General features: G+C 49.3%; 1 protein-coding gene across 6 annotated transcripts in view; it reads left to right on the top strand.

Annotated features, from left to right (window-relative positions):
• Window positions 1–7,561, top strand: part of PHKA2 (phosphorylase kinase regulatory subunit alpha 2) — an 87,385-nt gene extending 79,824 nt beyond the window's left edge. For all 6 annotated transcript variants that reach the window (XM_032619100.1, XM_032619098.1, XM_032619099.1 and 3 more), the window contains 3 exons: window positions 558–611; window positions 1,283–1,483; window positions 1,943–7,561. In XM_032619100.1, coding sequence (XP_032474991.1) covers window positions 558–611; window positions 1,283–1,483; window positions 1,943–2,113 — 426 coding nt within the window. In that variant the 3' untranslated portion in view covers window positions 2,114–7,561. The remainder of the gene's footprint in view (window positions 1–557; window positions 612–1,282; window positions 1,484–1,942) is intronic.
• The last annotated feature ends 8,966 nt before the right edge of the window (window positions 7,562–16,527 follow it).

Here is a 16,527-nt window from a genome sequence, read left to right as displayed (position 1 = left end):
CAGGAGGCAGCCTGTGAGCCCAGAACTGTTCCTGGGGCCGGGCTTCCACCGGCTTCATACCAAGATGCTTTTATTATGAAAAAGCAGCATTTTGTATTGAGCCAGCGCTGGTTATTTATATACACGGGTGTGCGTGTGCGTGCATGTGCTCTAGTCTTCTGTGATTGGTGCTTATTATAGAAATCTCAAAAATAGATGCCTGCAAAGGCATAGAAGTATCACTTTGCCAGCAGGAAACATGCACATCTCCCTTTATCTGGCACCAAAGGGGGCCTCTCAGCCACCAGGGCCGGGTTGCCAAGTGAAACTTGGAGCTCCCACAGAGGAGGACCCGGCAGCTCCCTGGGGCGTTGTTCGGGTGAGATCTGAACGATGTCTGCTGGTTCCATTGAAAAACACAGCCTGTGGGCAGTGAGAACAAGCCCTCTAAAAATAACTGCGACAGTCTGGCGTGTGTCAGTCCTCGTGCTGGCTTCCAGGGCAGAGCGACTTGAGTGTGTGTGCGCCGTTTTTAATCGCGTTCTGGAATCTGACTGAAATGTGTGTTCTGCCTCCAGTGTCACGGTCTGTCCATCGACGGTTATGTGCTCCCATCCTCGACGACGCGAGAGGTAGGATGGGAAAAACCCGAACGCCGTGAGTTTTCACTAAGTGCTTTATCTCTTGGACTCTGACCACTCACCCTTCTTTCAAGCTTGTTACATACAGACAGGGCATTTGTAGATCGATCTTTCTAGACACTTAACCCTCAAGTTTTGCAAAGTTTTTTTTTTCCACATTTGTTGCATCATCTTTTCTCTTTCCCCTCAGAAAGAGCATGTCTGGACTATCGACATCTTTAGATTTGTTGCTGAAAACTCTCTTAAGAGAAGAGCAAAGTTGCTCGCCATGCTTATCGGACCCACAGCAGAGAACAGTCATCTTCCCTGCTTTCTTTCCCCCATTCGTTCTTTTAAAAAATTGATCTTTTAGTTTTTACACCACCCAAGGCACCATGCTATGCGCCACAAGGAATAATGAAGAAAGAGAAATAAGAAATGGCCCTGGCCCCTGGAAGTCGCAGTCCAGCGGGATAGGTGACTAATGCTAGGACAAGGCTGACTGACGCCCAGGGCAGAGCTTTCAGCTTCCTGCCCCAGAGGATTCCTGTGGGCAGAATCAGCAAAGTGGCCAGAGAGGAGGCAGTGTTTACTCTGAGCCCCTGGGTGCTGTGGGCAGCGTGGGTGACAGGACTGTGTCTGTGCTCGGTTCACTCGTGACCCCCTGCTGGTCCCTTTGGCAGATGACCCCACAGGAGATCAAGTTTGCTGTCCACGTTGAGTCGGTGCTGAACCGAGTGCCGCAGCCTGAGTACCGGCAGCTGCTGGTGGAGGCCATCATGGTGCTGACGCTGCTCTCGGACACGGAGATGAACAGCATCGGGGGCATCATCCATGTGGACCAGATCGTGCACGTGGCCAACCAGCTGTTCCTGCAGGACCAGGTGGGTGTGCCCAGGGCCAAGGTGGGGACAGCGGCAGTGCAGCCGGGTTGGCTGGCATTTATCTCTGTCGAGGCTGGAGATCCTGTGACCAATAGGAAAGAATATCCTCGAACAAAGATAATGTCATCACAGATGGTGGGAAAATGTCAACCATTTGGTTTGAAAATGGCACAGTGGCCACTGGGAGATCTAAAGACCTTTGGAGATGGACAGGCCCATTTCAGCATAGGTTCTAGTGCCAGCACCAGCCTCGCGACATGTCTGGCCCCAAGTGAACCAACCACTTAGCCTGCACCAAAGTCGAGCTAGAAGAAGCCGTCCTCTCATCCTAGAATCAGTGATGTGCTGCCAACTCGGGCGGGTGGGGACACGGTGCCCAGAGTAGAGGCCATCTGTCCCCCCGTTAGGCCGGTAGCACCAGCTCTGCTCACATGTTGCCTCTGCCCTTTCCTGCTGCAGATGTCGATCGGTGCCACGGACACACTGGAGAAGGACCAAGCCACGGGCATTTGCCACTTCTTTTACGACAGTGCTCCCAGCGGGGCTTATGGGACAATGACCTACCTAACGAAGGCGGTGGCTTCTCATCTGCAGGAATTGCTGCCCAGTTCAGGCTGCCAGATGCAGTAGGGCCTTGGCGCTCTGAGTCTGTCGCTTTCTCGTGGGAACTTTCTTGTGTTCCCCAAGATCCCCTGTGCTGTCACAAAAGCATTTCCCGTCAGAAGCACTGGCAGGGAGGAGGTGGCAGTAACACACCTGAAAGCAGTATACGTCCAAGCCGCAGAATCCTGTGCCCGTCCCCGAGGAGCGCCCTGGGATCATCTTCCTACATTCATTTTGCTGGGAAGTTTGTCACAGCATCTGGTCTCCTGGAGTCTGAGGAGGTATCGGAAATTGGTCTCCTCTTGTGAGTGCAGAGTGAAGTGAGAAGGCAGCTTAAATTGGCTTTCGCAGAGTTGCCGAACAGGTTCAGTGAGCTAGTGCTAATACATCTTCAAGATGAAAAGATCGCAGAGTTGCCGAACAGGTTCAGTGAGCTAGTGATAATACATCTTCAAGATGAAAAGATCCTTCCCGCAGCTGTGGACCTTGGCAAGGGCCACATCTTAACAGGGTACAGTCTGTCTGTGGGTCAAAATGTGCAGCAAATAGAACTCATTCTGCAGAGGTTTGGTTGTCTTGTGCCTTGCTTTCCTTCTTGGCCCGTTGCTGTCTCCTTGGCCCGTTGCTGTCTCATTGGCAGCTACCTTTGCGTGACGGTTCGCCTTCACCAAGATTTAGAAAATTGCTCCCACTTGACTTTGGCTCATGGTCTTCAAGGATTTTATCTTGGCCACCCGTGAGTTAGGGATTTCTCCTGCCTTACGAAAAAATCCCACATCATCTTCCAGAATCTAACCAAAAAGAAAAAAGGCAGAGGAGAAGCCAACCCTTCTTATACCTGGGCCAACTGTCGTTTTGGGGCTGGCATAGGCAGGGAGTCCCTCTGCAAGGCCTGTGCCCCCGCCCCCCTCACGGGGTGACGGCCGGCAGGGAGCGGCACGTCCGCCGTGTTCTGGGGGAGCCACGTGATGAGGCTGCAGCACCGGACGCCACAGAAGTGCGTGCCATGCTCAGAAACGACGCTTCCCTCTGCGGCAGAGCCAGGCTGGGGCCTGGAGCCCTTCTCACAGCAGCACTTTTGCCTTAAGGCTCTCAGGTGGGGTGTAGCTGGAGGCCTTGATTGCAGAGGCGTGAGGACAAATCCTGATGGGGCAGGGCCTCACCAGTCTGTCTTTGCCAAGGTCCTGATGGAGTTTCTCTCCAGGTGTCTTACGGGGACGGGGGGTGGGCATGACACACAACAGGGAAAACCGTTTCTGTGGATAACGGACTCTGAAGGACAGTCACCTGGTGGCCTCGTGGTGCGCTCTGGCTGGTTGAGGGTGACGGCTTAGATTGGTGATGACTCTGCCTCTGAAATGGAAACTTGGCCGTTGGATCTTTGCATGGAAGTTTGCGTGAAGGTGGAGAAAGCCGATGCTCAGGCTGCTTTGAGAGGACAGCAAGGTGCCCAGTGCCTCTCAGAGTCAAGATGCAGCACTGACCAGTATTCCTGAAGCAGAGGAAAGGCAGGGACGGTTCCTGCTAAAGAGCCTCGCTTCAGTCCAAGCCAAACACTTTGTAGTTGCCCCGGGGGAGAGAGTCTGGAACACGAGTCTTGGCTCACTTACCCGCTCGGTGGTGCACAGGCACTGTTTATACGGGACATCAGTGCCTTGGCTTCATATTTGTTTGAAACCATAATATTTTCCTTGCTGAGGTACAGAGTAGTTACATAAAGAAAAGTGCCCAGGGGCTTCCCTGGTGGTGCAGTGGTTCAGGGTCCGCCTGCCGACGCAGGGGACGCGGGTTCGTACCCCGGTCCGGGAAGATCCCACATGCCGCGGAGCGGCTGGGCCCGTGAGCCATGGCCGCTGGGCCTGCGCTTCTGGAGCCTGTGCTCCGCAACGGGAGAGGCCACAACAGTGAGAGGCCCGCGTACCGCTAAAGAAAAAAACAAGAACAGTGCCCAAAATCTCTCTCAATTTCTGCTCCAGTGGACTCCCACATCCCCTCTCCTTCCTATTACTGTCGGTATGTCAAACCTTTCTCCTCAGATTACTAGATGGTTCCTTCTGTCATTCATCGGCACGTGTGAGATGCTCTGTCTGTGACTCGGTGCTCAAGGCCCTCAGCCTGCGCAGGAAAGCCAGTGTGAACAGATGACCAGGCTTTAGCGTGGTGGGGGGGGGTGTGAGGGAGCTGGACGAGGGCTGGGCTGGGAAGGTAGGGACGGCCCAGAGCCCTGCCATCAGCATGGCAGATCCCGGAGACAGTGTGGGTGGCCTGGCGCCGTGCCCCGAGCCCCCCGCAGTGCCCGGAGCCTTCCTGTTTGTGCCCCGTCTTCCCTTGGAAGCCAGTTTGCTCTCATTTGCCTCGGCGGGTCCAGGGGGGTCACAGCCACCCACGTTTCATAGTCGCATTTTCATGGCCTTTATTTCTGGTGTCTTTAAGACATGCTTGACATAAACAAGACTCATGTCATTCACCAGATAGACTCCCTGGTGGATCATTTCAAACACAGATAATGTAAGAAAGGTACAAGCCGCTAAAGGCCCTGTTGCTTCTTGGGCAAAGGCTCGAGAAGAGTTACAGTCCTCCAGAATGAGCCAGGTGCTAATTTAGAACGATCACCTGCCTGTGGATGACGCGCAAAGTCGCAGATGCTGTGTTTGGGCTCACCGACCGAGACGCGGGCAGCCAGGAGAAGAGCCATAATAAGCAATTCAACTGAGCCTTCGATTCACTCTTTTGAAACCTCTTTGAAATGAAATCCTGAAATAATAGTACCACATTTCCACAGGCACCAAGCTGTCAGCTTCAAAGAACAGCCTTCTGAGGCTTGATCCCTTTCACGAGCAGCTGAGGCCCACACCACCAAGAAGAGGAACAGATGTTCGAGGGGGATGGGAGAGGCCTGTCCTGCCACCATCCTGGCCTCTGCGGATGGGCCCAGGTTTCCATACCAGGAGCCCCTGGCACCTTGGGGCTGGGCAGCAACGAAGACCCAACAGAGCCAAAAATAAATTAATAAATAAATACATGCATACATTTTATAGGAAAAAAGAACTTGAATGTTATAGAAAGCAGTTCTGGATTTTGCAGGGCCTTGGGGTTAAAATACTGATGATGATTGTGTGGCAGATTTGCAGAAATAAGAGAGCTCTGTTTAAGAGGGTGCCGGGCCACAGAGCGTTTTCACTTCATTTCTTGGTAAACCCTTTTCTGCGGCTAAGAAGTAACAAAACTAATCAACTTGAATTCCAGTCACAGGAAGCCAGATATGCCCAGTAGCAACCCAGGCTGGGCTGGGGGAGCCGGGAGGCTGTCCGGTCAAGCCAGCATCTCCCCAGTGGACATCAGCCCGGAGGTCAGAGCCTCTGCAACTCCCCTGAGATGCGGCGATTAAAAGGAGAGATCGTTACGCAATAGCTGCCTGGATAGAGAGGATATAAATGCTCCTTGTGTAAAAGAAGAAAGAAAAAAGACCAGAAGATCAGGAGGCAAGAGAAACAAGTTTGTCAGTTGATGGATGCCATTTATTTCCGGACAAGAAGACAGGTGGCTCGGCCTCCCTTGATGTAAATGACAGCAGAGCATCTCTCAGTTCTGTTGACTTGCGCGGGAGTCTGGCAGATCGCTTTTGTCTTCCCTGCTTCCTTGTCAAAAGGTACAAAAGCCTCCCACCCCCTCCCTTGGCGCCATCATCTTTCAAGGTGACTCTTACGCTTTTGAAGTCCCTGCCATCTGTTCTGTACAGCTCTGCACTTCGCATGTTCCCAGAATGCCTTCTGTTCTCCCGGACTTGGCCACTGATAACTCTGCTTGTGAGGGGAAGGTAAAGACACACTGCCACCTTCTTAGAGCCCAGTGTGCCCTTGTTCCCTCAAAGCCATTTAGGAGAAGCCGTATCCTTAAGTTACCAAGAGAATTCTCTGAGGAACAAGACCCCTGAAACCGCAAGAGAGACTAATTCTCAAACCCAAAGCACGCAGTGTTTGATAGTTTGGGAGAGGAAAAATTCCATCCGAAAACAACTGTGTATGTTTTTAAGGAACATACGTGCAATTTTGGCAAAAATGCCTTCTTAGAAGGACTGGCATCGTCGTAACCGTTGAACTCTGAAGTCACGTGATTCCTCCCTCTGTCTTGTTGCAGTATGTCAGCTATTCTGAAAAATGAATTGCTCAGGAAGGCACTTACTGGGGGCCTATTACGGTATTACCCAGGCGGCAGTCCGCCCACAGAATACGGACCAGCGTGGCGGGATGAAGAAACGCCTGTCGTTTGAGAAGACCTCTAAGGACGCACGTTGTCCAGCGTCCCATGGAAGCATTCCTGGCACCGCCCCACCGGGACAGCCATGCGTCGGCCCTCAATCCTGAGCGTCTTTGACCTGTCTCAGCGGGGTGGCCGCCAGATGCCTCCAGCTGGTGGGCTAAGGGTGTGGCCCCGAGCTACTTCTGAAATGGGCACGGGGCAATGGTTACGCCTTCCAGTTTTCCTTTTTGAAAGACCTTTCCAGATACAGGCTCAGGCTAGACTTGCCAAGGAGAATTCATAGTCACTGGCTCTATTCTCTCACGGCCTCTGTGTCCCCTTTCACCACTGTGTTAGTTGCAAATTACAGACAGCAACTCTAGCTGGGTAGGAAACACGTTTCTTAAAGGAGATTGGATAAGTCACGTGATCACTAGACTTGGCGACTCCCCAGCCAAGAACAAGGCCCCAGGTCACCGGGCTCACGCCCTGGAGCTTACACCACAGATGCCCCCAACGCTGACCAATGTCACGAGGACCTCCGCCTCCTCTCTTTCAGAAACTATTTTAAACGTAGAGGCTGCCACCTGTCAACAGAGTAGGTTTCATACAGTCACTAGCCGTCAAGTCAGACTCTGGCAGGTGTGTTCCATCAGCTGGGGCGGGGTTGTCAGCTGAGAGGGAGGTTGGAAAAGCCAGCATCTGAGACTTCCTCCTCCTCGAGTGGAGGCGGGGCCGGCTTCATAACATGGCGGACCACCCCCCCAGACCCAGGAAGGGCGTTCCGATGCTGAGCATCTAAAACTAAGCGTCCACTACAGCCAGGACCCTTGGCTTGTATTCCTCTGTCCGGAGACGCAGGACATGTGCTCTCCCGGGGTCTGCCCTTTGGCGAGGCTCGGTCAGTGGGAGTGAAGAGGGTGTGCACAGCAGGCGGCCAGTGCCCCCTCTGGGCTCAGGCTGGACCAAGCACAGCTTCTCTCTGCCTGTAGAAATGTTTCTAAGTCATAGGGGCTGGGTCGCTGCTGCTACCCGGCCTGCACAGCAGACCACCTCCTGCCACTCAGCTTCCAAGGAGCTGTTGCAAAGCTACCAGCATACCAGCCCAGCCCTGGTAGCCTTTTCCTGGACCCTCTGAGTGACAGCCCATCTGGGACAAGACGCAAATGATTGTCTCATCTTTCCTTCTAAGTCTTTAGCCAGCTGGGGGATTTAAAAATAAAGAGTTGGAACTGATTCGAAGTGTAAGCCTGTGTCCTGACAGTGTGAATAAATTCCCCCAGCTGTCACCGAGGTTCCATCCCTGAATTCTCGCAAGCGTCCGAGCCACTGTCTCCTGAGCTCCAGAGAGCCCAGCCGCGGAGGCGAGTCGGCCTCTGGCGCTCCCCTCCCTCCCTCCCTCCCTCCGTGGCAGCTCCCCCGAAGTGCTCTCCCCCTCATTAACCACAGAGCTCCATCTGGAGTGAAAAACGGCCCAGCAGGCGCCGAGGCGGTCTCTGTGCCGGAGATGAAGCCGGGCTTGGCGGCCCCGGCGGTGCAGAGCACTGGAGCCTGAGTTGACCTTGCAGCCCGAGTCTCCAGAAAGATCTCTGGGCTTTTCATCCCCTAAAGCAGCGAGCTGACATGTGCTACGGTGATCTCACACACACACACACGCTTCTGTCCCCAGGTCCCCTGAGACCAGAGGTGGCTTTTGTGCCGTCAGCACACATTTCTGCGGCTGGCGCTATTTCAGCAGGCTGGGACACAGCAGCGCACGCCTACTAAAGGCAAGAGACAAAATAAGCAGGTCAACCGTGGGAGGGGGATCAAATCAAGAGCCCAGAGCAAAGGGTCCACTCTGAGCACGGGGCCAGTAGGGAATCTGCAGAGTAAACTCACTAGCCCTCCACCAGGACCACCCTGTTTTCTCGACAATGACGACACAGGAAGAAGAAGAAAGGGCAGCCCCAAACCCTCCCCTGGGTGCGATGGGCCTCCCTCCCCTAGCAGGTCACGGATGAGTAAGATACCCACCTGCAAAACGTTCTGGGTGACGGGGCAGGAGCTTCTCAAGAATGTACCGGACCTCGGCCTATAGCTGTCCGAACCCAGTGCGGGGGAGGGGGGTGGGGGGTGGGGTTCAGGGGAGGGCACGGGGCCAAGCCCATCTCCCTGTCTCCATGTAACTCGGCCAAGAGGGCTGAGAAGCCAACCCCCAAGTCCTCCTTCCTCTCCTGGCCCAGATCGTAAATGAATGAGCAATTAGATGCATAATGTGTTGGGATGACAAGAGGCTGGACAAGATTAAAGCAGACAAAGAGGGCAGGGAGGCCTGGGGGCAGCGGGGACTGTCATATGGGATGAGTAGACAAGACCCCTGATAAGGCAGGATTTGATCAGAGACCTGGAGGAAGTGAGGGCCTGAACTTAGGGGAAACTAAGGGGGAAAATGCGCCAGATCGAGGGAACAACCAGTGCAAAGGCCCCGAAGCAGGAATGCACCTAACATGTCTTTGGAACAGGAAGGAGGCCAGAGGGTGCAGACTGGTGCCATCAAGGTGAGGAGTGTAGACCTTGGCTTTTGCCCCAAATCACTGGGGGGTTTGGGACAGAGGAATGCCAACCCTTCCAGAGATCGACTCCACAGGGAAGCAGGGGCAGAGGAGAGAAGGGTTCATTTCGCAGCAGGTTTGGAGAGACTGTGTCTCTGGGAGGGTGAGACGAAAGGGGCAAGTGCCCAAGGTGATTTAACTTCCTTCCACCCCACTTGAGAAGCAGACAAGCTCCTCCTGAAGCTGGAAAATGGAGGTGATCGAATGACTGAATGACAGAGGAAAACTATTCCTGTTCCCTTCCTCAACCCTCCTCTCCCTCTCAGGCCTAAAACCCTGTGTGGTCCTTAGATCATTTTCAAGCAAACATACATACACGTGCACCCAGCCATCGGCCGGCCACCGCCTGCCACACTTCCTGTGCCGGGGCCGCAAGTTCTGTGCAGAGCGAGGGGCCGCAAAGGGAACAGTGGCTGCACTTGGTCCCCAGGGCTCCGTCCAGGCTTGCAGTCTCCTGCTGTCCCCACCCCTGAAGAAGTTTCTCCCCATCCCCAACCCAGGGGACATCAGACCTCTTCTCTGCCATCCACAAGAGCCCAGCTGCCTTTCAAGTCGGGCCTCAGAAAGCACGAGGAAGAATGGGGTGGCTGAGGCCTTCTAGGCTCTAAAGGCTTCACATTCTGCAAGCCATTCAAAGGCTGCTTCCTCTGCGCTTTAAATAGCTGCGCTGTGCTGAGTTTTAAATTTGACACATTTCTTTTTCTGAAGCTAAAAAAGGCACAATGGAGAAAGCAAGCAAGCAAGAAATGTAGTGAGTCATTGGGAGGAAGAGAGCTGCTCCCACTTGGAGGCCGTGGTCAGGGGAATGGTGGTGGGAATAGGTGAGGCCAACAGGATTGGCTCTGAGTCATCTCGGGAATAGGCGAGAGTCTGGCGGGTCTTAACAGCTGGTAAGCCCCAGGTATGTTGGAAAGACAGAGGAAGGCGGCAGACATTTAAACTGAACATCTGGTCGAGTAGCACATCCCTCAGACATTGGAAAAGAACACACTTTCACCCCCGTACATTTGCTTAGTTAGATGACCATTCTTAGCACCAGGATTTTACAGATGGGGAAACGGAGGCTCAAGAGGCTTGTGAATTTCATAAATTCTCCTGCGTTAGATCAGGACTAAAGCCTGTGTTTCAAGACTCCATGTTTACCTAGATCTGGGCAAAGAATATTGCATTTCATTTACAAATTTACCTCAGAAGACAGCCTCTCGTTTTCTTGGATCACACAAGACTTGGACGGCAGATATGGAGACAGCTATCGCAGGGGATGCATTCCAGCCTACTTAAGAACCAGACGCGCCGTACAGGCAGGCGCCAGGCCTCGGGTGGGCACAGAGCTCAGGGCTAGACTAACAGTGCTCCGAGCGTGGCCCTCAGCCGGCCCCTAGGTGGCCCTTAGCTCTCCAGCTAAAGCTGGGAGGCCATGTCCTGCTCCACTTTCTCTAAGGGTCCATTTCAATTTAGAAGAAATGTGGTTAGTGCTTTGGAAACTGCAAAGCTCTTAACCAGAGTGTCTGTTTTAATGTGGGCCCTGCCACCCTAGAGACCTTGACCAGATGGTGAGCCTCTGACAAAATTGGAAGCAAGGCAGAGGCAGCGGTTGCCTTAAGGCATCGAACCTGGCTTTGACCGCTTCCTGGGCCCCCAGCCCTTTCTCCCCCGGGCACTCTGGGGTGAGCCGGGCAACAGTCAGATCCCCACATTGCTGCTGGGAGCTGGGCACCCTTGGATTGTACATAGTCTCTTGGTGCCTCAGTTTTCTCCTCTGTGAGATGGGATGGATTATATAAACCGTCCTCACTGGAGGTTCCAGAGATTAACAGGGTAATGTGTGTAATAATAATCATAATAATGTATATATACTGATGTCATGATAATGCGTATAAGCCACTGGCACGTGGCAAAGGCTAAGTAGACAGCGGCTGTAGTCACCTTCCCCCACGGCGCCTCCCACCTAGGTCTGCAGACTCCAATCCCCATGGGAGGCAGCCCGGGTGCTTTTGAATGTGGGCTGTGGATCCAGACAGGCTGCTTTTTAGCTGCATACCCGCGGACAGCAAGTCCTTCCTCTGAGCCACGTTTCCTCATTTGTCAAGAGGGGATAATCAGAGCTCTCCATTTAAGGATTTGGAGGACGATTAAAAATTAGATAATGGGAGTAAAAAATTGTTTAAAAGAAGGTCCATCAGTACTGCAACCTGGCAAAGCTTGGGTTAAGCCCAATTCAGGTGTTAGTTACACTCTAGAGAGGCCAAGGTCACTGCCCTCTTCTCCGCCCTGAGCAGGGCTCTCTGCTGTGGACCAAGGACAAAGCAGGGCAGACAGAGGCAGGGGATGGCACTTTGGGGAGAAGGAGCAAGGAGTTTCAAAGCCCTATCTTCATCTTCAACCTCTGAATTCCTTCTGTCTCTTGGAACTTGTCACCAAGGGCCTGGTGTGACAAGAGAGGGCTGGAGCCTCCTCCCTTCCTTGGAAGAAGTATTGCTGCTCTCGGAGAAGAGAGCATCTGGGATGGGCGCAGGCCAGGCAGCAGCTGAGGGGCAGAGTCAGGGAGCCAGCAGGACATGGCGTTGCTTTGCTGAGACCACGAGAGCTGCCTTGCTTGGGAATGGTTCAGAGCACCGCCCCTGAGCTGGTGCCTGCCTGCCTGGGGTCCAACTCCGCTGTGAAGTGGGGCCTGTGATAGCACCTCCATCTCATATGATTGTTACAAGGATTAAATGTATTAATTCTTAAGGTGCTTGGATATCACTTGGTACCACAGTAAGTGCTAAGTAAATGTTTGTTTGAATTTTTTTGAAAAAATTAGATAGAATACAACTCCTGGAACCTAGCAAACATTCAATGAATTCCTGTTTAAAAACAGACCCCAAATGCCTTCTCTCCCCGACTGTCCTCACTCCAGCCAGTCTTCTGTTTCCTCTGAGAGACTCATGTTGCTGAAGTATTAGAGGAAAGAAACCTTGATGGTCATTGGCCATTCCCAGCCTTTGCAGGGGTGTTTGTCTTTCATAAGTCATGTTTAATCCTCAGTGAAAGCAATAACTTGTGGAATCTCAGCCTCTGAGCTAGACAGTATGATGGGGAGCTAAAGGGGAAAGGAGATGGGACAGTAAAAGGCCCTCAACCCCCTCCCGTCATGTTTTTTGCTTAAGTATGGGCTGGCACTGCCCGAACCCGTGGCGGGGGGGGAGGGCGGGGGGGGGTGGCACACGTGCTCTGAAGACCTGTCTCTTCCCAGAACTCTAAAAGGCAGGATGATACTAGTGGATAGATTCTTCAGTAATCTCTCAGGATACTTTCAGCTGTACATCACAGGCTACCCAGCTATCAGTGGCTTGAACAATAAAGATAATCATCATCTCATTTAACAAGGAGTCCGGAGCCAGGAGGTTGCAGGGTTGGTTCAGTGGCTCAGTAATGTCATGAATGATCCATGCCCTTCCCATCTTCCTTCTCTATCATCCTTAGAATGTGCCGTTTCCTTCTCTCATGGTTGCAAGACAGCTGCCACAGCACCAAGCATCACACACTTAAAAGACAACCAGAAAGGGAGGGGCAGGGCTTTCTTCTTGAGTCTCTCTCTCTCCCTCTTTCTCCCTCAATCCATTCCAGGCAGGGAAATCTTCCCCAGAAACACTCTAATAGACTTTCCCATAATTCTGATTGGCCAGAACTGAGTCACATGCCTGTTTTAGACTAATCGTTGGCAAAGACAATAAGGATTAACAGGAGAGCTTTAGAGCTACCATAGTTTTGAATATACAACTATTTGTGGCCCTGGGGGAAGGAGCCACCTCCTGAGACATCACCTGTCAAATACCTGACACAAAGTTGGGGTCCTATTAAGGAAAGGGAGGGATGGCTGCTGGATGGGCAACCTGGAGCTTATCCTGAACACTTAACCCCCTGGGTCATTGTCTTGGCCTCTTTCATGTTTCTTGAAATTTCCTGTGCCTTGTCCAGGGCCCTTTGCAGCTGTAGGAAAGGTGTTGCTCACTAAATACTTCGGGCGCTTCTACTTGTTGCCATAACTGTAACCACCTCCCCCTGCCTTCCGACCTTCCTACATGGTGGATTAAAGCAGAGAAACATAGACGAGACAAGCCACAATATAGGTGAAGGTGTTAGAAAAAAGCTACAAGAGGATCATGATTAAATGTTCCAGACTCACCAGTTAAAAGACAAATGTCAGCAAATTAGGTTAATATGGAGAGATATGTACTGTTTATAAGCATACAGACATGAAAGGTTGAAAGGAAAAGGATGAAAGAGGACATGTCAGGCAAATGTTAACCAAAAGAGAGCTGGTATCACTGTGTTCATGTCAGGTAAAATAGACTTCAGGACAAAAAGCAGTATTAAGGATGAAAAAGGTGACTATGTGATGATAAAAAAGCAAATTCACCAAGAAGAGATTTCCATTTTAAACATATATGTACCCAACAAAATAACTCCAAAATATATGAAGGAACCATTGATAGAACTACAAGAAGAAACCAATGAATCCATCTTCCTAGTGAGAGATTTCAACATATATCTTGACTACTACCAAGTTAGGCAGAACAAAATATCATCAAGGACATAGAAGACCTGAATGACACAATTAACCTTGATCGAATGGACAGATAGACAAGTCAACGCAACATTTTGAGAATACACTCTGGGTTCTCCATGCACACGTGTAACAGTAAAATTTTGATTATATACTAAGCCATAAAGAAAAACTTTTTTTTAAAAAAGAGCAAAGCTGGAGGAATCACACTCCCTGACTTAAGACTATACTCAAAACTACAGTCATCAAAACAGTATGATACTGTCACAAAAACGGACACATAGGTCAATGGAACAGAATAGAAAGCCCAGAAATAAACCTACACACCTATAGTCAATTAATCTGGGACAAAGGAGGCAAGAATATACAGTGCAGAAGAGACAGTCTCTTCAAAAAGTGGTGTTGGGAAAACTGGACAGCATCACGTAAAAGAATGAAATTAGAACATTTTCTCACACCATGTACAAAAATGCACTCAAAGTGTATTGAGGACCTAAATGTAAGACCAGAAACCATAAAACTCCTAGAAGAAAACAGAGAACACTCTGACATAAATTGTTTCAGTATCTTTTTGGATCTGTCTCCTAAGGCAAAAGAAACAAAAGCAAAAACAAATAAATGGGACCTAATTAAACTTAAAAGCTTTTGCACAGCAAGTGAAACCATCAACAAAATAAGACAACCTACTGAATGAGAGAAAACATTTGCAAATGATATGACCAGTAAGAGGTTAATATCCAAAATATATAAACAGCTCATACAACTGAATATCAGAAAAACAACCCAATCAAAAAATGGGCAGAAGGTCTGAATAGACACTTTTCCAAGGAAGACATACAGATGGCCAAAAGGCACATGAAAAGACGCTCAGCATCACTAATCATCAGAGAAATAGAAATCAAAACCACAATGAGATATCACTTCACACCTGTGAGAATGGCTATCATCAAAAAGAACACAAATACAGGGAACTCTGCTCAATACTCTGTAATAACCTATATGGGAAAAGAATCTGAAAAACAATAGATATATGTATATGTATAACTGAATCCCTTTGCCATATACCTGAAACTAACACAACACTGTAAATCAACTATACTCCAATATAAAATTAAAAATTAAAAAAAAACACACAAATAACAAATGTTGGCGAGGATATGGAGAAAAGGGACCCCTGGTACACTGTTGATGGGCAGGTTAAGTTGGTGCAGCCACTGTGGAAAACAGTATGGATGTTCCTCAAAATAACTAAAAATAGAACCACCCTACGATCCTGGTCATGTGGTCCCCACCCCATCCCATGCCCCATCCCACTCCTGGGTATATATCCAAAGAAAATGAAACATTAATTCAAAAAGATACATGTACCCCAATGTTCACAGAAGCATTATTTACAATTGCCAAGATATGGAAGCAACCTAAGTGTCCGTCAACAGATGAATGGATAAGAAGGTGTGGTATATATATACACAATGGAATACTTCTCAGCCACAAAAAGAATGAAATTCTGCCGTTTGCAACAACATGGATGGACATAGAGAGCATTATGCTCAGTGAAATAAGTCAGACAGAGACAAATACTCTGTTATCACTTTTATATGGAATCTAAAAAATAAAATGTATATTAAAAAAAAACCAAACAGACTCACAACTATAGAGAAGAAATTAGTGGTTACTAGTAGGGAGAGGGAAGGGGGAGGGACAGATGGGGTAAGGAATTAAGAGGCACCAACTACTACATATAAAAATAAATAAGCTACAGGGATATATTGTACAGCACAGGAAATATAGCCAATATTTTATAATAACTATAAATGGACTATATTCTATAAAAGTATTGAATCACTATGTTGCACACCTGAAACTAATATAATATTGTAAATCAAGTATACTTCAATAAAGAAAGAAATATGCAGACCACAATCTTTGACCTTTAAAAATGTAAATAACCCCAAGACATTTACAAATGTTTTAAAAATTGCTAAGTAACTCACAGGCTAAAGAGGAATTCACATGAAACTTTTTAAAATCTCCAGAGGTGAATGAAAATGAAACTGGTGCATATCAAATCTTGTGACATACAGAAAAAACAATGCTTTGAGCGAAATTTATAACCTTAAATACTTGTATTAGAAAAGTTGACAACCTCAAGATTGATGAGCTAGGTTTCCACTTTAAGAAATCAGAGAAAGAACAACAAAGATAATAAAATAAGCACAGATCATTGAAATAGAAAACAAAGATACAAAAGAGATCAACAAAGCCTAAGGTGACCTTTTTAGGAAAAGTAACAAAATAGGTAAACCTTCATCAAGTTTGCTGAAGGAAACAGAAGAAACAAAAAGTATTATGAATGAAAAGGGGGACATGACTACAGAAGAACTAGATGTTAATAAAAAGATAATAAAAGAATACTAGCAAATTCAACAATATGGCAGCAATTTTCAAAGTGAGACAAGAAGTGTCGGTGATGCTTGTGGCACACTATTCACGACAGCAAGTGCCTGCAAGGGCTTCACCTGCCTGCGGGCGGGAATATCTTCACCTGGCCAGATTTTCTGAGGGATTCAGAAAGAATGAAGCACTGTGAGATGCAACAACATGGATGAATCTTAGCAATATAGCAGGATGATCAAAAAGATTACAAACAGCATGACACCCTTCTTATAAAATTAAACACACACACACATTTTAGGAACATATACAGATGCATATGAAACCACAGAAAAGCAAGGGAGAGAAGAACAAGGCACACAGCCTTCTTTAACAAGATTCTGTTGGCTGGTGAGACAGGCATGAGATGGGGTAAGGACCATGTGACCAGGCTGAAGTTAGTGTCAGGGTTCTGACTTTTGTTTGGGGTAGTGGGTTTGCATGTGCTTATTGTTAAAAGTAGCAAGCTAGGGATTTCCCTGGTGGCGCAGTGGTTAAGAATGCGCCTGCCAATGCAGGGGACACGGGTTCAAGCCCTCGTCCGGGAAGATCCCACATGCCGTGGAGCACTAAACCCGTGCGCCAGAACTACTGAGCCCGCGTGCCACAACTACTGAATCCTGCGT

This window comes from Phocoena sinus, chromosome X, assembly GCF_008692025.1.
Source record: "Phocoena sinus isolate mPhoSin1 chromosome X, mPhoSin1.pri, whole genome shotgun sequence".
Lineage (NCBI taxonomy): Eukaryota > Metazoa > Chordata > Mammalia > Artiodactyla > Phocoenidae > Phocoena > Phocoena sinus.
The sequence above is the reverse complement of the archived record's forward strand: the minus strand, read 5'-3'. Positions and strand labels throughout refer to the sequence as shown.